At 43.8% G+C, this 19,894-nt stretch overlaps 1 protein-coding gene across 1 annotated transcript in view; it reads left to right on the forward strand.

The window, feature by feature from the left end:
- The window catches only part of MTMR6 (myotubularin related protein 6), a 96,936-nt gene that overhangs the window by 22,104 nt on the left and 54,938 nt on the right, over window positions 1-19,894 (forward strand). The window contains exons 2-5 of the mRNA XM_040340504.1: window positions 5,886-6,002; window positions 8,204-8,366; window positions 13,194-13,351; window positions 17,753-17,881. Coding sequence (XP_040196438.1) covers window positions 5,886-6,002; window positions 8,204-8,366; window positions 13,194-13,351; window positions 17,753-17,881 — 567 coding nt within the window. The remainder of the gene's footprint in view (window positions 1-5,885; window positions 6,003-8,203; window positions 8,367-13,193; window positions 13,352-17,752; window positions 17,882-19,894) is intronic.

Raw genomic sequence — 19,894 nt, forward strand, 5'->3', positions numbered from 1 at the left:
AAAAGCATGACAGGTCCTCTTAAATATGAGATCTGGGGTCAAAAAGACCTCAGATCTCATATTTGGGCTTAAATGCAAAAAATAGAAAAAAAATAAAAAATGTCATTTTTTCAAATGACCAAAAAAAAAATTTGTCTCTTTAAGAGGCTGGGCGGGACTGACGTTTTGACGTCACTTCCGCCCAGCAGAGCTATGGGGACGGGCGAAGGAGATTTTTCCTTCAGTCTCGTCCCCGCTCACCAGCCGACAGCATCCGATCGCCTCCGCCGCTACCGACGGCTCCGGTAAGCGGCGGAGGGCACGGGAGAGCGGCGGGAGGGGGGGGGGCCCTCTCCCGCCACCGATAACGGCGATCTCGCGGTGAATCCGCCGCGGAGACCGCCATTATCGGATTCCAGACCGCGCACACTAAAGATGGATACCTCGGTTGTGACAGCAGCTGCTGCCGTTACCGAGATATCCGTCTTTAAAAATAGGACGTACATCGTCGTGCGCAGGTCTGGAAGTGGTTAACCTCTCCTCATCTGGATTCAGCAGTGGTATCGTTGTACACATTTTTATACCAGTATCATACTTGGCTACATGTTTTTATGACTGCTTTTGGTACCGTTTGGTATTACTCGCACCATTTTTACAGTTTATGTAGCTACATCGATTTTATCTCCAAGGAGATCAGCTAAAAGTAGTTGGATCTGTATGTGCGTTATAATTAATCGAAATTAGTCGATTAATCGTTTAAAAAGAAAAAACAATTAATCGAACAAAAAAATTTTGATCAGTAACAGCCCTATTATTATTATTATTATTATGTGGGATCATTAAAGAAGAGCTCTGGTCCAGTGCAAAAGCAGGGCATTTCTTAAAAAATAAATAAAACAGACTCTGCGTTCTTTCTGCTTATATAACATACTACATGTATATTATTTTTCTAATTGTTCATCAGATTTATGCATCAGAGAAGGTAGGCACAGACACAAAGGGGTGTATTATTTTCTAAGAAAGAAAGTGCATAATTTGCAAAAAACAAGCTGCACAAAAGGAAATGTAAAAAGCAGAATGTTCCAGTGTTTTTTAAATGATGTAGTTTTGTGGTTTAAACCTCTGGCCAGGTGCCCCAACCACTGAGCAGGAAAGAGCGCTCTGAATTGCATTTGCCAAGTATTACATCAGACCACATTGGGCATTACATGGATTATAAGAAATACTCGTCCAGCTCAAATAAGCTGAAGCTTCCACTATGTAAAAAAGGATGCTTTCACGGTATCCCTGTGTACCAGTACAAGAATAACAGCCGCAATCACAGATAAGCTAAATCCGTAGCCAATGGTAGAAAATTAAAGGGGTTGTAAAGGTTCAAATATATATATTTTTTTAAATAACAAACAAACATGTCATACTTACCTTCACTATGCAGCTAGTTTTGCACTTCATGGGAAGCTCTCTCCCAAGGGGGTTAGCTTGCGGGCACGCTCCCACGATACAGCCGGCGGCTATAGTCGTCAACTGCATCACTCGGTCCCGCCCCCGGTGCTCTGCGTCATTGGATGTGATTGACAGCAGCGAGAGCCAATGACTGCGCTGCTATCCATCTATCCTATCTAGCCAATCAATGGCCAGACTCCGTGGAGAAGAGGACATCGGGGGACATGCACAGCAGGTGAACGGGGTCAGGTAAGTAAAACGGGGGGGGGGGGGGGGGGGGGGGCGTCATTGCCAGGTGTTTTTTTCACCTTAATGCCCAGTATGCATTAAGAGGGAAAAACACTAACTTTTACAACCCCTTTAATGAGTATTAAAAGATGGTGCTGCACTAATAAACTAAAAAAAAAAATACATAATCAAAAAATAAATAAATAGGTGTACATAAACCAATGAAAATGAATATGTGATGTGAAATCGCACACATAAAACCACAGCGGGAGGTAGGTAGGCCCCTCCTACCATAAGTTAATCTAAATAACATACACTTGTGTAAAAAATGGCTTGTGATGGACATAAGGTAGCTCAATATCAAATCAGCGTGATAAAAGTCCTATAAAACTGTCCAATATAAATGGTGAGAAAAATATATTAATGCATAAATGTGCTAGGTGACGAAACATGCACAATACACAGCCAACATGGGATTAGTGTCTATTCTTCCAGTGCAGTGACACCTCTGTGCTGATTGGCCTCTCACCTTACTGCTGTAGGGTAACAGCATTGTGGATAATCTGTGAAACTCCAATGCTTTAGATTAGCTCTCCTGTGGTTAGCCCAGCTGATGGTTCTCTCGCACTGCAAATTCCAGCTCATTGTAGGGGTCCTCCTGTCCTCCTAAGCCAGGTGTTTCCCCAGCGTGGTTGTTGCGCCTCCTCTAGGTAAATCTCGTAGGGATCCCCAGATAGTGTAGTAACGTTTTGATATGTTTATTGGATAAAACAGAGATATAAATTAGTTATTACTACACAGAGAAATCCGGGAAGGATTCCCACACCATAAGATTTGCCTAGAGGAGCCATAACAACCACCCCCGGTTCACCTGGCTTAGGACAGGAGGACCCCTACAATGAGCTGGAATTTGCAGTGCAAGAGAACCATCAGCTGGGCTTACCACAGGAGAGCTGATCTAAGCCTTTGGAGTTTCACAGATTATCCACAATGCTGTTACCCTACAGCAGTAATGTGAGAGGCCAATCAGCACAGATTGTGTCACTGCACTGGCATTAATCCCATGTTGGCTGTGTATTGTGCATGTTTCGTCACCTAGCACATTTTTGCATTAATATATTTTCTCACCATTTATATTGGACTGTTTTTAAGGACTTTTATCACACTGATTTGATATTGAGCTACTTTATGTCCATCACTAGTCATTTTATACACAAGTGTATGTTATTTAGATTTACTTATGGTAAGAGGGGCTGACCTACCTCCCTATGTGTTTTTATCTGTGTAATTTCACATCACGTAGTCCAGGGCTCGACAAATCCCGGGCGCCAGGTCGCCATGGCGACTAGAAATAGGGTCCTGGCGACTTGGCTTGTGAGCTGGCGCCATCTGGTGGTGAGCCGTTGGTATTACAAGTTATTACCACCAGATGTGTACAAGTTAAACAGCAATTCTAATGTAATTTTTCACTATTTTCACTGCCATCTTCTTCCCTCTAATTAGAACCCCCAAACATTATATATATTTTTTATCCTAACACCCTAGAGAATAAAATGGCGATCGTTGCAATACTTTCTGGCATGCCGTATTTGCGCAGCAGTCTTACAAGCGCACTTTTTTGGGAACAAATTACACTTTTTTTAATTAAAAAATAAGACAACAGTAAAGTTATCCCCATTTTTTTTTATATTATGAAAGATAATGTTACGCAGAGTAAATTCATACCCAACATGTCACGCTTCAAAATTGCGTCCGCTCGTGGAATGCCGACAAACTTTTACCCTTTAAAATCTTCATAGGCGGCGTTTAAAAAAATCTACAGGTTGCATGTTTTTAGTTTACAGAGGAGGTCTAGAGCTAGAATTATTGCTCTCGCTCTACCAATCGCGGTGATACCTCACATGTATGGTTTGAACACCGTTTACATATGCGGGCGCTGCTCATATATGGGTTCGCTTCTGTGCGCAAGCTCGTCGGGACGGGGCGCGTTTTCTGGCTCCTAACTTTTTTAGCTGGCTCCTAGATTCCAAGCAAATTTGTCAAACCCTGACGTAGCCACTCATTCATTGGTTTATGTACACCTATTATGGTTTTGATTATTATTATTTTTTTTTTAGTTCATTATAATAGTGAAGCTTCCACTATACCATCAGAAATAATGGGGCAAATATGCTGCTCACTTTGCATAGAAATTAGCCCCAGAGCTCAGTGAATGTGGTGAAAGTTCACTTTTCAAAGAATACCCAAACGTGTGCAATGTGCGGAGCTTCACCATTGCATCCAGAGGAGAAGAAATGTCATAGGCGTGACGGGCGTGATTCTTGGTAATGGCTAACTGATGTGCAGTAAACCGGTACAGTACACTTTGCTTATCAGATGTAGTTTTGTTGACATTGCTGTTATTGAGTTTTATGTTGTAAGCAGTAACTTTGTCTGTTAAGTAGGACAGTGGTTACGTGTTGCCATGGCAACACATGGCCACCTTTTCCTCTTGAATCATTTAGTTTGACTTTAGAGAAGTGACTCCGCAATCTTTTCCAGTCCTAAGCTAAAAATCTTTTTAAACAGAATAAGGGAGCATATGTCTTCCTTCAAGGGGAAGAAAAGTCTAACTATAAGGCCTCGTTCACACAGGCGTACTATAGGATACACCTACACAGATAGGTATAGGTGTTCGGTGCATCCCCAAGCAGGCAGTCCCATGCCTGTCAATTGGGATGCAGCGGCTGCACAGACAGAGCTGCTCCTCTAAATGTGACAGCTGTGCAGGTGAATGAGTCAGAGAACGTGCGTTTGAGACCATGCACTCGCAAGGCTATCAAATTGGAAGCAACGGCTCTGTCTGTGCAGCCGCTGTGTCCCAATTGACATGAACGGAACTGCTTGTGTGCAGCTACACAGAATACCTGTTCATCCTCAGACTGGCAAACGCAGTCCTTGCATGGGCGTACGCCATAGTATACCCATGTGAATAAGCTCATGTGATGTTCCCTCTAGGGCTGCAAGTAACGATTATTTTCATATTATTGTTTTCGATTAATCGATTAATCGGATAATAGCCTTAAAAAAAAAAAATTGCATTTTCTTTATCGTACATCACGGGACACAGAGAAGCATAGTAATTACTATGTGGGTTATAGCAGGGGTTGACAAATTTGCTTGGAATCTAGGAGCCAGCTAAAAAAAGTTAGGAGCCAGAAAACGCGTCCTGTCCCGACGAGCTTGCGTGCAGAAGCGAACACATATGTGAGCAGCGCCCGCATATGTAAACGGTGTTCAAACCACACATGTGAGGTATCGCTGCGATTGGTAGAGCGAGAGCAATAATTCTAGCCCTAGACCTCCTCTGTAACTCAAAACATGCAACCTGTAGATTTTTTTTAAACGTCGCCTATGAAGATTTGTCGGCATTCCACGAGCGGACGCAATTTTGAAGCGTGACATGTTGGGTATGAATTTACTCGGCGTAACCTTATCTTTCAAAAAAAATGGGGATAACTTTACTGTTGTCTTATTTTTTTAATTAAAAAAAGTGTAATTTTTTCCCAACAAAGTGCACTTGTAAGACCGCTGCGCAAATACGGCATGACAGAAAGTATTGCAATGATCGCCATTTTATTCTCCAGGGTGTTAGGATAAAAAATATATATAATGTTTGGGGGTTCTAATTAGAGGGAAGAAGATGCCAGTGAAAATAGTGAAAAATTACATTAGAATTGCTGTTTAACTTGTAATACCAACGGCCACCACCAGATGGCGCCAGCTTACACATCTGGTGGTAATAACTTGTAATACCAACGGCTCACCACCAGATGGCACCAGCTCACCAAAAAATAAATACATTTTTTTTTTTTTTTGCCCCCCTTCCAAGCAAAGTCGCCAGGACCCTATTTCTAGTCGCCATGGCGACCTGGCGCCCGGGATTTGTCGAGCCCTGGGTTATAGAGTCTACCTTCAGGTGATGGACACTGGCACGCCCTTAAGGCAGGAAGTTCCCTCCCTTATATAACCCCTCCCACCAGATGGATGGGGGTACTTTGGTATACAAGCCTATTTATTGGCACAGAGCATGCCCACTATGCCTCTGAGAACCTTTTTTTTTGCCTCTGCAGAAATGTCACACTACGTTGCTGGTATGCATTTGCCTAGGACGTCTAAGGTGTCCTTGACATCCTGCTATATATAGAGCTCTGCTATTGTGCGTACCTGAGTCTGTTTTTTGTTTGTTTTTGCAGGTGGAGCAGGTGAAGTTATTGGATCGCTTCAGCCCTAGCAACAAATCTTCTTCTGGGACTCTGTATCTCACTGCCACCCACTTATTGTTTATAGACTCTCAGCAGAAGGAAATCTGGGTAGGCAATTGTACATTGAATCTAACGTGTTTACAAGTTTACAAAAGCCTTATCATATGACATTTAACGTTCAAGCCGGAAGCTGAGCAGACAACCGCCAACCTGGCCCTGGAAAGGGCTCTTCTGATAACACTGAGTGCCTTGTTAACCGCTATTAAAGTGGTTGTCCATGTATATTTAAGCTGACATTCAGCTATTGTGAATAAAAAGTACCTGCTGAGTGCCGACTTCCATCACAGCTATTGATTTTCTCCCTTTCCTTACAATTAAAGTATAAGTTCACCTTTAGTAATAATAAATGCACACCTTTTTTGAAGGCAAAAAAATTTGCATTTTTTTTTTTACTCAGCAGCCTGTAAGGCGTTGCACCCGAGATCAACAGATTACAGGTGCAATGCCAGGCTCCTTCAGACACTCGGTACAAATGAGAACGGGCAGACAGTTATTGAATTGGAGGAAGAATTAATGAAATACGAAGACGCCCACTAGCACCCTTCATTGAGAACTACAAGCCATCAGCCACTGCAGCCAATGGTAGATATAGTTCATTCACAGAACTCTATGAATGAATTACATGGCCATGTGGGCAGAGTTTTAGGTTCTGACAGTGGGTGCAGGGAGAAAATCTTTGGCGCGCTGTCACAGGGAGGGCGGGATCGGAAAGGAGAGGAGGCAGTAGCTGGAAAATATTACATGTTCCACCCTAAATTACAGCGGAACTTGTAGCATGTTCCAAAGGTGAACTTATGCTTTAAGGCTGGCAATAGATGAGTCCATTTTTTTTTTTTTCAACCAGTGTGTTGAACGAAAAAATTTACCCGATTCCCCCTTCCACACATTTTGGCCCAGATTCAAGAAGCAATTGCGCCCGTGTAACCATAAGTTACACGGCGCAATTGCTTACTTGCTCCAGTGTAACGAGTGCTCCTGATTCAGGAACCTCGTTACACCGACTGCAGCCTAAAATCTGCGCGGCATAAGGCACTTATGCCTCGCAGATTTTAGGCTGCATTCTTGTGCTTGCCGCTAGGGGGCGCTCCCATTGTGATCAGCGTGTAGTATGCAAATTGCATACTACCACTGATTCACAAGCTTGCGCGGGCTCCGCGCAAGCCAGGTACGGAGTTTCCGTATGGCAACTTTAGCGCAAGGTTGCCTCTTCTAATAGTAGGGGCAGCCAATGCTAAAGTATAGCCGGCCTTCCCGCGCCGTGAAATTTGAATTTCACGGCGTTTGCGTAAGTGATTCGTGAATGGCGCTGCACGCCATTCACGTTCACTTTGAAGCAAATGACGTCCTTGCGACGTCATTTGCCGTAATGCACGTCGGGAAAGTTTCCCGACGGAGCATGCGCTGTACGCTCGGCGCGGGAGCACGCCTAATTTAAATGATTCCCGCCCCCGGCGGGATCATTTAACTTGTGCGCGCTTACGCCGGGCAAATTTGCCGGCGCGCCCTCGTAGTTCACGGAGCTACTGCTCCGTGAATCGAGGGCAGCGCAAAATATTTGCGGGGGCGCAGGGCAAAATCGTTGCCCTGCTCCCCCGCAAATATAGCGCAAGCTATGCTGAATCTGGGCCTTTATTATGATAGTGTTACGTTCTGTTTGCAAAGTGGCTAATGTAGAGTAGCCATATACCAGGACAGGGTATTAAATGAAGGTTGAGTGTCTTTGCATTCCGTTTGGTTTAATAAATGTAGATAATAGTATAAGTGTATGTGTCTCCTGTTTATATTACATAAAACTATTTTTGTTGGACTTTTAAAATGGCCAAATCGGTTCTACAGAAGCTTTTGTATTTTCTAGAAAACTGTTAAACACAGTTTGTCTCAGGCCTCGTACACACGACAGAGATTCTCGGCAGAATTCACCGAGAAACTCGGTCAAAACCCGGATTCTGCCGAGAATCTCTGTCGTCTGTACAGTTTTGGCTCGATGGAGCCGCCGAGGAACTCGACGAGAAAATAGAGAACATGTTCTCTATTTTCTCGTTGTCCTCGTTCTTCTATGGGAGAAGCCGGCCCGCCGAGCTCCTCGGCGGCTTCATCCCAAAACTCGACGAGGAACTCGACGTGCCAAGCACGTCGAGTTCCTCTGTCGTGTGTACGGGGCCTCATGGTTCTCTAGAAAGTTTTTTTTAGACCTGCCGGCTTCATTGCTATAAACTTCAATATGGCTTATACATTTGTATCTGTAACAGATTCTACACCATCACATTGCTGCGGTGGAGAAGCTAGCTCTCACAACTACCGGCTGCCCTTTAGTGATACAATGCAAGAATTTTCGAGTGGTCCACTTTATAGTTCCCAGGGAGAGGGACTGTCATGACATCTTCAACTCTCTGCTACTGCTGTCAAAGCCAGGTAAGATATACTGCCCTCCCCAAATTTTATATTTTTTTGTACTTATGCTTTTCCCAACATATATAATATTGAAATATAATAGAAGAAAACATAGCAGTACACCAATATCAGCATTCAGTAGTCTTATGTATTTACCGAGAAGAAAATTAGTTTCAAAATGACTTTATTTATTAAAATGGCACATTGTCTGAATTTAACCACTTAAGTACCGCGCTATAACCAAAATACGGCTACAGCGTGGTGCTATAGTTCTGGGAGGGCACTCGTCAACGTCCTCCCAGAACCCTGCCCCCTGGGCCATGCATCGCTACGCTTTGTGACCGGATCACAGATGGGAATAATGGGCCAATCACAGTGGCACTTTACCATGTGATCAGCTGTGTCCAATTTATTTATTTATTACTATTTGTTTGTGAAGCGCACATATACCACCGGTCGGTGGTGCCAAAGCGCTTTGTGACAAAATAGCCCGGATATTCTGGAGAGGGGAGCATAAATAAAAGATCCCAGCTAATCTCATGTAAACAAACTTGATGGTTATTGGTAGTCCTTAAAGTGGTTGTAAACCCTTGAGGTTAAAATGCATTGAGGTGAAAAACCTCCTGTAATGCTGCAGCCCCCGTTTTACTTACCTGTACCCTCTTTTTCTTGCACCAGTTTGAGTACACCAGCAAAAGCCGGTGTCTCGGGGTCCTGATTGGATAGATTGATAGTAGCATAGCTATTGGCTCCTGCTGCTGTCAATCAAATCCAATGACGCAGGGGTGGGGTCAAGTCCTGGGGAAAAAAGTGTGGGAACTCCCACCCGAGATCCACTCCCCCACCAAAAATGATACGCTCATATGCATAATTACTAAACCGCATGTTTTTTCGATCCACTGTTCTTTCTAAATCCTGCGATAACTCGCGGCAGACCTCTGCAATGTCTCCTGGGAACAATGGCAAAAGCTCCCAGGAGACATTGCGGCATCGAGGAAGTGACGGAATACCCGCACACTACCCGATGAATCCATATACAGGAAGCTGCCAGTAACATAAAGGATTACTAAGGTTCGCCTGCCCCTGACAGTGACTCGAGCTGGGCATCGCCGCTTAGTGAAGGATTGGCTCGGGCGGCTCGGCTGCTCTAGTCCTACAAAGGGAACTGAGTTCCTGCTGTGAAAAAAGTGCAGGAACTCCGTTCCCACGCGTTCGCAGGACTTGAGTCCTGCTTTTTGCATTAGTAGACGCAGAACCAGGACTCGGGAGCACGTCCGCATGGGTGTCCTGAAGGAGAGTGCTTTTGGGACATTTGAGAAGAGGAAAAGCTACTAGCGCCGCTGAGGGACCCCAGAAGAGGACGATCTGCCCCCACTCTGTGCAAAACCAACTGCACAGAGGAGGAAAGTATAAAACGTTTGTTATTTATTTATTGTTTTAAACTGAAGCTTTACCCTCTTTAACTCACGCGCTATGTCTGTATGAGGAAAGAAGTGCCGATTACCGGCAAGGTTGTCAGCACACTGTTTACACTGATAATCAGTGCAGCCCCATCAGTGCCCATCGGTATAGCGTCATCAGTGAAGAAAGAAAATACTTATTTGCAAAATTTTATAACAGAAACTAAGAAAGGCATTTATTTTTTACAACATTTTCAGGCTTTTTTTATTTTGTTTAGCTAGAAATAAAAACCCAGTGGTGATTAAATACCATCAAAAGAAAGCTCTATCGCTCTCAAAAAAGATGATACAAATTTCATTTGAGTACAGTGTTGCATGACTGTGCAATTGTCATTCAAAGTGTGAAAGTGCTGAAAGTGGAAAATTGGCCTGGGCAGGAAGGGGGTAAAAGTGCCTAGTATTGAAGTGGTTAAACATTTGATGTGTCTTCTAGTTTCTATTGTGGATAAAATATGGGTTTATGAGATTTGCAAATCATTGCATTTTTTTAATGTAGATTTTACACATCGTCCCAACTTTTTTGGAATTGGGGTTGTAGTATCAATGACACGATCTGCCATGCGGGTGCCATTTGTTTGGCCTGTTGCCCACTGGGCCTATTTGTAGAGAAGCAGGAAACTCAAGCCTAATTGTTTTTATTTTTTAAACTATTTCTTTACATACTAAAAGGCTGAAGTAATATTAATTTCTTGATTCGCCCAATGGGGTTTCAGTTCACTTCTTTCCTTTTACACCCTAACCACTTTTTTACCTGTAAGATAGGAGAAGGAGGGTATATTACCACAGATTTACCCCTTTGCTATATATATATATATACATACACATTTTATATCTTTCCAAAAGAAAGCATGACAAGTATAGGGAAGGGCCGGGCCATATGTGCCAGAGGTTACAAGCATTGGTTCTGTAGCTTAGGGCTTCTGGCTTGGTTGGAAATCGTGTTTATAACCATGTTTTATAGCCGGATGGTACTATAAGGATGTCATTATACTCACAATGAGCCAGAGTTGTGCAAGATTTACTTTGAAAACTTCTTTGCCATCTGTTTTGCAGTAACCATAGGGTCTTCTATTCCCCAGCAACATTTTGAGTTTATAGCAGATGAGAGTTTGCAGCTGGGGCTGATATGTGTCAGACATTTGTAAACACAGTGTTAAAGTACCGTATTTTCCGGCGTATAAGACAACGTTTTTTCCTTAAAAATAGGCCTCAATACTCGGGGGTTGTCTTATACACTGGTACCTGTATGCACATTCTCAGTCAGATTGCAGGCGTCCATTGTTCGAAAGCCGCGCTTCCACCTCGTGCTGTTCCGTGATAGGCGGAACACTCAGTTTCCTAGCAGAGCCTCTGTTCAGTGTTCACGGATGTCTTCTTATCCTCGGCCTCGGAAGAGAGGACATCCGTGATAGGTGAAACACTGAACAGAGGCTCTGCTGGGAAACTGAGTGTTCCGCCTATCACGGAACAGGACGAGGAGGAGGCGCGGCTTTTGAACAATGGACGCCTGCAATCTGACTGAGACTCTGCATGTCAGGGATAAGGTAGGTGAGACATGCAATGGCACAGTGGGTCATGCAATAGCACAATGAGGTGAGGCATGCAATGGGCACAGTGAGATTTGAAAAAAGCTGAATAAAGCCTGTTCCTGTCAGTTGTTTTTCCGGCTACCCCTCAGCCAGGGCCGTCTTTACCGCAGGGCAAAAGGGGCAGCTGCCCAGGGCCCTGTCAATCTCTAGGGGCCCAATTTAAGCAGAGCTGCCCCTTAAGGCGCGGTCCGTCTGTCGCCTGACTGCACTTTCTGCGCACAGAAGCTGGCCGGGCCTGGCATCCGTGCACTGTGCAGTCTCTGCGGCTGAATATTTTCTCTAGCAAGGAGAGAGGAGTGGGCGGGGCCTTGAGCTCCACTGACGCTCTAACCCTGCCCCTTGCCGTGAATGGTGTGTGCGCTACACGGCGGGAGGCCTCGGGGAGGTAGGAGTCGGACTGTGCAGTGGAGCCGACAGCAGAGTGCTCCTGTGAGTGAGGCAGCTCAGGCAGCCACTGATCAGAGCGAGCTGAGCTGGCCAGGACCGGACAAGGTAGGTCTTTCTCCTCCCTAGGCTCCTGTCCTGCTCCCCATATAGGTAGTTAATCCAGACAGTTGGTTAGTAAATCCTGACCAGTCCAGGCTGTGGCTGTGTCCAGAAGGATTTATTTGCATGGCCTGGGCCACCACCAGACCAGACACTGCTTGATGGGCGTACTTTAGGCCTGATTCACATGTATGCAGGGGTTGGGGGCCACATTTTTAAAGGCACAGCATCCTATTCATTTGAATGGGTGCAAGGCCTGCGTTTCCCACAGAAAAAAAGGTGCATGCAGCATTTTAAAATTTCAGTGGCCTTGAAATCCATCCTGCTTTTGCACCATGCGACTTACCTGCAGTTCCTTCACTGGCAAGCTTGCTGCATTTTTAGGTATGTGGGCCATGCATTTAAAAACACAGTGCATTTGCGTTAACTGTGTCATGCAAACGCACTGCGGGGGGGGGGGGGGGGGGGCAAGAAAATGTTTGCTCAGGGTCCAATCCATATTAAAGACGGCCCTGCCCTCAGCTTCCAGACAGACTAGTAGGAAGGGGGTCATCTTATACGGCGAGTATATGCCAAAACCAACCTTTTAGCGGGAAAATTAGGGGGTCGTCTTATATGCCGGCAAATACGGTATAGCTAAATGCAAAGCATTTTTTCTTGGATAGAGTGGAGAGGGATTAGAACACCAGTCAGTTTTATATTGCTTTATGTGCCCCCATTCACCATCTCTATGCGTCCTGTTTACTGTTATCACCAAAAAGAGAAAATATATAAATTTGCCTAATTTTGGGTTGTTGTCAGAACAGCATTAACAGCATCTTCCAATGGGAACACTAGTTCTGGTGACTCTGTTGATAACAAGGTTCTCCCTCACTTTGGGGGGGATTACCTCTCACTTCCTGTTTTGGCTATGGGACAGGAAGTGAAGGGAAATCAACCCCCCCCCCACCCAAATTGGACCCTTTGCAAAATGAAGAACAATATTCTCTAAAGTGAGAGGCTGCAGCTAAGGCTGATTTGTGTCAGACATTTGTACAAACACCCTTATACTGTACATGTCTGAGCCAGCATCTCATTTGAAGAAGTAGATGGATGACGTCTGTATAAAGAATGCTGCTGTCTTGTTGGTAATAACAAAACAGATGACGGCTTTGTCAGCGGGGGAGTCCTGTGATTTCTGTGAGAGGTAATGGCATATAAGAAAATATGTGATGCTAGATCCATTTTAAGGTGATATACGATTCTGATATAACATGAGAGATAGTATAGCATGTAAAAGATGACCTGATCCTATTGATTTTTTTTTTTTTTAGTGCGATATGCTGATATCTACGCATTTTCTTATAATCCTAAACAAAATGAGAAGGAACAAATTCTTGGATGGCAGTGCTTAAACCTGAAAGAAGAGTATCAGAGAATGGGCGTCCCTAATTCTTACTGGCAACTGTCTGATGTCAATAGAGATTACAAGGTAACTCCACAGTGCAGGTGTCCCAGTCGCTCATTGTGCCTGCTGAGTTAGGTAGACCAACGGAAATTCACTTTATGGGTGATCCTGTTCCTGTTCGCATCCTTCCGAGAAGCTGGGTGGAAAATCGCTGTGTGATGTGGATATAGTATTTTTTTTTTAATTTTTATGTATTTTGTTATTTTAGAAACATCTGTCAGTGTATATTCACTTACCTAAATGTAGTTTTCATTTTTTGCAGTGTGTACACCGCTCCTCCACCGCTCCATAGATGCTGGTGGCAGGACTTTTTATTTTACACTTTCCTGCCAGAGCATGGGTATCTCTTTTTTTTAAAATTCAATACTTTTTTTTTTATTGTTTCCATACATATATAGCAGAGAAAAAAAAATACAAATCCATATTCTATACTCAGTGCATTATATGTGCATACAAAAAATTAATTGCATAGGTTAAAAATTTCCTTCAATCCCATTCCCAACCCTCCCTCCCTCCCTCCTATCTTACTTTTAAAGTGCATACACGTTTTTTGGTTCTGTTCTTTTCCTTAAATTATTCTTTACCTATCTTTCCCTAATTAAAGTGAGCGGCCTATTTTACATAACCAGTGCTCCCATATTGCATCAAGTTTTTTGATGTTACCACGTCTAATCCATGTTCCCCTTTCCTTCCCAATTGTGCTGTTCATTACGTTAAACCATTCCTCTACTGTGGGTGGATTTTGTGCTTGCCATTTTAGTGCGATCAATTTCCTCGCCTGAAACAGGCATCTTATAACTGCTACTAATATATCCCTCTGCCCCATTCTCTCCTCAATGCATCCTAATAGACAAACCCTGGCTTCAAGTTCCAGAGTGGTTCCAAAGGCTGCATTTATAATGTCCAGAATCTTAGCCCAATATCTATGCAGTTTTGGGCATTTCCACATCATGTGGATGAGGTCCCCTGTATTTTGACATCTGGGACATTTGTCATCTGACTTCCATCCAAATCCATATAATTTCTTGGGGGTATAGTAGACCCTGTGGAGGAGAAACAAATGAGAAACCCGTTGTGAGGGGGCTAGTGAAACCACTGTCTCTAGTTCCAGTATCCTGTCCCATTGGTCATTTGTTATGAGTCCAATATCCTCCTCCCACCTCTGTTTATTCTTGCTCAGCTTCTCTTTTCCTATTAACTGATCGCTGATCCGTTCATACAATTCTGAGATAAGACCTTTCAAGACCCCCATCTTGATTAGTCTTTGGAGATGCGTGAGCTTTTGCCATCTTACCGGCTGTAATTTAAATTGGGCTTGTAGTGCGTGTCTAACCTGCAAATAGGCAAAAAACATAGAATTTGGGATGCCATATTCCCGACTTAGCTCTGAGAAGGGTTTTAATGTGCAGTCTGTATAGAGTTGTGCCACTCTGGTTATCCCACGTTTATCCCATTCTTTTAATTTTCCCATGGCCAAAATTTCTTTTAAGTTATTATTTTCCCATAGTGGGGAGTATTCTGTTAATCCTTTATAGCCCAAGGCTAGTTTTCCCGCTTGCATATTCTTACCATCATCTTTACTGTTGGACTTTTTACCGAGAAAGAGTTGGCCTCTAAGGTCTCTATTACCGATCTATGAGGAGACCCTCTTAATATCATTTTCCCACTTGCATTTCCTCCCCCCTCTATACTACACCCCCCCAAATGCTGCAACTGTGCCGCCAAAAAATAGCTATACGGATGCGGGACCGATAGCCCTCCTCTATCTGTTGGCAGTTGCAGTGTTCGGAGACTGATCCTTGCCTTTCCCTTTTTCCAGATTAGGGTCCTAAAGAGGGTCTCTATCTTTTTAAACCATCGGTTATCAATCCACACTGGGGAGTTGTGAAGTATATACAGCAATTGTGGCATCCAGATCATTTTAATAAGATTGCTGCGTCCGGCCACCGACAGTGGCAAATGTCCCCATACATCCGCTTTGCGTTTAAGTTTGCCCAAAAGTGGCACTAAATTATTATTTATAAATTGTTCTGGGTTACGTGTTACCACGATGCCCAAATACTCCATCTTCTCTCCAATTTTTAATTGAGGGATTCCTATCCCATCCATATTGCTTACCGGATCCACTGGTAAGAGTGTTGATTTTTCCCAGTTTATCACTAGGCCCGAGAATCGTCCAAACGCTTCTACTGTTTGAACTGCGGTTTTAAGGGAAGTTGTAGAGTTGCCCAAGAAAAGGAGGATATCGTCCGCATACAGCGCAACTTTTTCCTCCTCTGCTCCTCTCTGGAACCCCTGTATTTCCTGTCTAGCTCTAATAGCAGTCGCCAAGGGCTCAATTGCCAAGGCGAAAAGGAGAGGGGACAATGGACATCCCTGTCTCGTTCCCCTCTCCAATTCAAACGACTGTGAAACTTCATTATTTATTTTTATTTTAGCCTTTGGGGAATTATACAGTAGCTTTATCCATTTAATAAAGGATGGACCAAACCCAAACTTCTCCAGAGTGTACCAGAGATAGTCCCACTCCAGACTATCAAAGGCCTTGGTGGCATCTAATGATAGGATAGATCTATCTCCCGCATTCTCCGTCGGGGTCTGTAGGTTTAGGTACAGCCTTCTTATGTTTATACTTGTGGACCGATTTGGAATAAATCCAGACTGGTCTGGGTGTATTAATTTCTGAATGAATTTGTTTATTCTCGTTGCCAGTTTCTTAGCCAAGATTTTTACATCTGAGCAAAGCAAAGATATCGGTCTATAAGATGATGTATCTAGTTGATCCTTTCCTTCCTTCTGGAGCACTATAATAATTGCTTCTAGCATTGAGGTGGGTAGCCTTCCTCCTTCTATCGCCCAGTTCAGCGTTTTTAGCAATTCCGGGAGCAGCACCTCACCATATTGCTTGTAAATCTCTGCTGGAGCATGGGTATCTCTATCTGAAATGTTTTTGTCTTTGATTAGGGAATGGTTATAACTCGTTCAGTGTTTTTCTTTTCTCCTTGGTTCCCATTTGGTTAATTTTCTACCTAACTTACTGTCCTGGTGACAGCATTGTCATTAGAAAAGGAAGTGGTCAGATATCTCTAACAGTGACACAATGGCAGTTTATTAACTGCTTGCCGACCAGCCGCCGCAGTTATACCGCAGCAGGTCGGCTCCGCTGAGCGAGAGCACGTAGCTATACGTCACCTCGCCAAGCAGCCAATAGGGGCGCGCGCCCCCCGCTCGCCCCTGATGCCGACGCACGTGCCCGGGGGTCGCCATCTCCGCCGGGCACCCGCAAACATTCGTTACAGAGCGAGAACCGGGAGCTGTGTGTGTAAACACACAGCTCCCGGTCCTGTCAGGGGGTGAAATTACCTATCGTCTGTTCATACAATGTATGAACAGCGATCTGTCATTTCCCTCAGTCAGTCCACCCCCCCTTCAGTTAGAACACACCCAGGGAACTTGATTAACCCCTTCCTCGCCCCCTAGTGTTAACCCCTTCACTGCCAGCGGCATTTTTATAGTAATCAATGCATTTTTATAGCACTGATCGCTATAAAAATGCCAATGGTCCCAAAAATGTGTCAAAAGTGTCCGAAGTGTCCGCCATAATGTCGCAGTACTGATAAAAATCACTGATCGATGCCATTACTAGTAAAAAAAAATATTAAGAAAAATGTCATAAAACGATCCCCTATTTTGTAAACGCTAGAACTTTTGCGCAAACCAATCAATAAACGCTTATTGCGATTTTTTTTTTTTTTACAAAAAATATGTAGAAGAATACGTATCGGCCTAAACTGAGGAAAAACAATTTTGTTTGGGAGCCCTGTCACATGACCGCGCAATTGTCAGTTAAAGCGACGCAGTGCCGAATCGCAAAAAGTGGCCTGGTCTTTGACCAGCAATATGGTCCGGGGGTTAAGTGGTTAATAGGTTAAGAGAAGACTAAGTCCTTTGGTTAATTTTCAGTTGTTCCTGTTTGCCCACTGATGTTTCCCCTTACAACCAACTTCACCAGGAAGGGAAATTTCTTAAACGGACACAGACAGCAAAATACAGAAGGTCCCGACCATTCCTTAGAAATGAATACAGAAATACTTTAGCAGTCAAGCAGCAGTACATGCCATGGTGTCACTGTAATGCTTTGTGTGACGCAGCCCTTCTCAGATTGGGGAATCTTCTACAAACTGTAAAAAACACACTGGAAGGTGCCTAGTGCATTACCACCATGAACACTTTTTTATTTATTTAGTGAACATCTGCTAGTGTACTCAGAAAGACGGTACGTAACAAGTGCATCAGATCAGAACTCCAGACGCAAGGCGAGACGTCTTATTCATAGCACAGTAGAAAATCTAACATGTGTTTTGGGGGGGCATACCCTCTTCCTCAGAGCTCAGCCTGTCCCTTACCAAATCTTCTGTCTTTCAGGTGTGTGAGACGTATCCACGAGAATTGTATGTGCCAATTACAGCAAGCAAGCCGATCATTGTGGGGAGCTCAAAGTTTAGAAGTAAAGGGAGATTCCCAGTGTTGTCCTATTATCATCAGGAGACACAGGTAACCATTTCCTGTCATTTTCTATTGACTTTTATTTAAAGTGCATCATTCACACGACAGAAGACTAATACGTTTTGTAAATCCACATTGAGAAATGAGAATAAAATGAATTGACTTCCCAACAATAAGCACTGCTTCAGACTTGATCCTGCCTTAAAGTGGAGTTCCACCCAAAAATGGAACTTGCGCTTATCCGGTTCCTCAGATGTCACATTTGGCCCCTTTCAGGGGGGAGGGGGGAGCAGATACCCGTCTAATACAGGTATTTTGCTCCCACTTCTGTGCATAGATAGCCGAGCCACGCACGGCTATCTATGCCACTTTCGGCACCTTCGCCCCCCCCCCACTGTCTTCTGGGGGACACACAGGTCCCAGAAGACAGCAGGGACCAGTAGAATCAAGCAGCGCAAGTCACGCATGCGCAGTAGGGAACCAGGAAGTGAAGCTGCACGGCTTCACTTCCTGATTACCTTACCAAAGATGGCGGCGGCAGCTTGCGAGAGCCGAGGAACAGATCGGCTTTGGGTGCCGACATCACGGGCATCGTGGATCAGGACTTGTAGAGATTAGAGCTGGCTACATGTGGCTGCTTTCAGTCCATTTCAACTGCCTTTTTCCCATCAGTATTCACAGATATTAAGCAAGCAATCATCATAAACTAAGCAATCTATCACTCACAGGTTCCAACTACCACCATTGTTTGTTTGATTTATGAAGTTGAAACTGGGTGCCATAGTATAATGATAATAATAAGAAATATTGCACTGACATAGAATTGAAACAGGAACAAACTAAGGCAGCCCATATATATAATTTATGAATCTCCAGCGCTCTAAATAATTCAAATATATATAATGCAATATAGCAAATGCTGCTACTTCAAAAACATAAATATCAAAAACAGTGAAATATAAACATATATATATATATACTAAACACATTCAGAAAACTGACATTTTAACAGGGGTGTGTAGACTTTCTATTTCCACTGTATATGTGAATCCACAGTAGCGCAGAAATATTAAATAATTGACTCAATACGAAATAATAATAAAAAAATTGCAAACATTTTAAGAAACAAAGAAAGAAGTCCAATATCAGTCTTCTGCCAATGATAATTTCTTGTTCAAGATTTTTATTAAAGCGGAGCTCTGCTGTAAAAAAAATATTAAAAGCCAGCAGCTACAAATACTGCAGCTGCTGACTTTTAATATTAGGACACTTACCTGTCCTGAAGTCCAGTGACGTCTGCAGCAGAAGACAAATTGCTTGTCTATCTGCTGCCCTCACTGCCATCCTCCGGTGAGGGAATCAGGAAGTGAAGCGCTCTGGCTTCACTGCCCCATTCCCTACAGCGCATGCGCGAGTCACGCAGCGCCGTCCTCACTGGTCCCCGCTGTGTTCTGGGAGCCAAGTGTTTCCAAGAAGACAACGGGCGGGGGCGGGAAGAGATGCACTACCCGCAGACTCCCCGCAGAGAGGACTCCCGGAAGTGGGTGCAAATACGTGTGTTTAACAGGTATCTGCACCCCCCTTCCCCCTGAAAGGTGTCAAATGTGACACCGGAGGGGGGGAGGGTTCCGATGAGCGGAAGTTCCACTTTAGGGCGGAGCTTCGCTTTAAAGTAGGGTCAAAACAACTAATTGATTAATCGACAACTAATTGATTATGAAATTAATCGATTACCATTTTCATAATCGATTAATCAGCCAGTAACATAATGGGGTTAAAAAAAACTAAAATGAGCCCTTTATAGTACAAAAAGAGCAAATCTCTACTGTAAATATTACTTTCACTGCCTCACAGTAAAAAATTAACCCATTAGGCCACGTACACACGATAGGTTAACCAGAGGACAACGGTCTGATGGACCGTTTTCATCGGTCAAAACCGATCATGTGTGGGCCCCATAGGTTATTTAACCATCGGTTAAAAAAAAGCCAACTTGCTTTAAATTTAACCGATGGATTCCTAACCGTTGGGAAAAAACAATCGTTAGTAGGCACAACCATC

Source organism: Rana temporaria, chromosome 2 (assembly GCF_905171775.1).
Source record: "Rana temporaria chromosome 2, aRanTem1.1, whole genome shotgun sequence".
Taxonomy (NCBI): domain Eukaryota; kingdom Metazoa; phylum Chordata; class Amphibia; order Anura; family Ranidae; genus Rana; species Rana temporaria.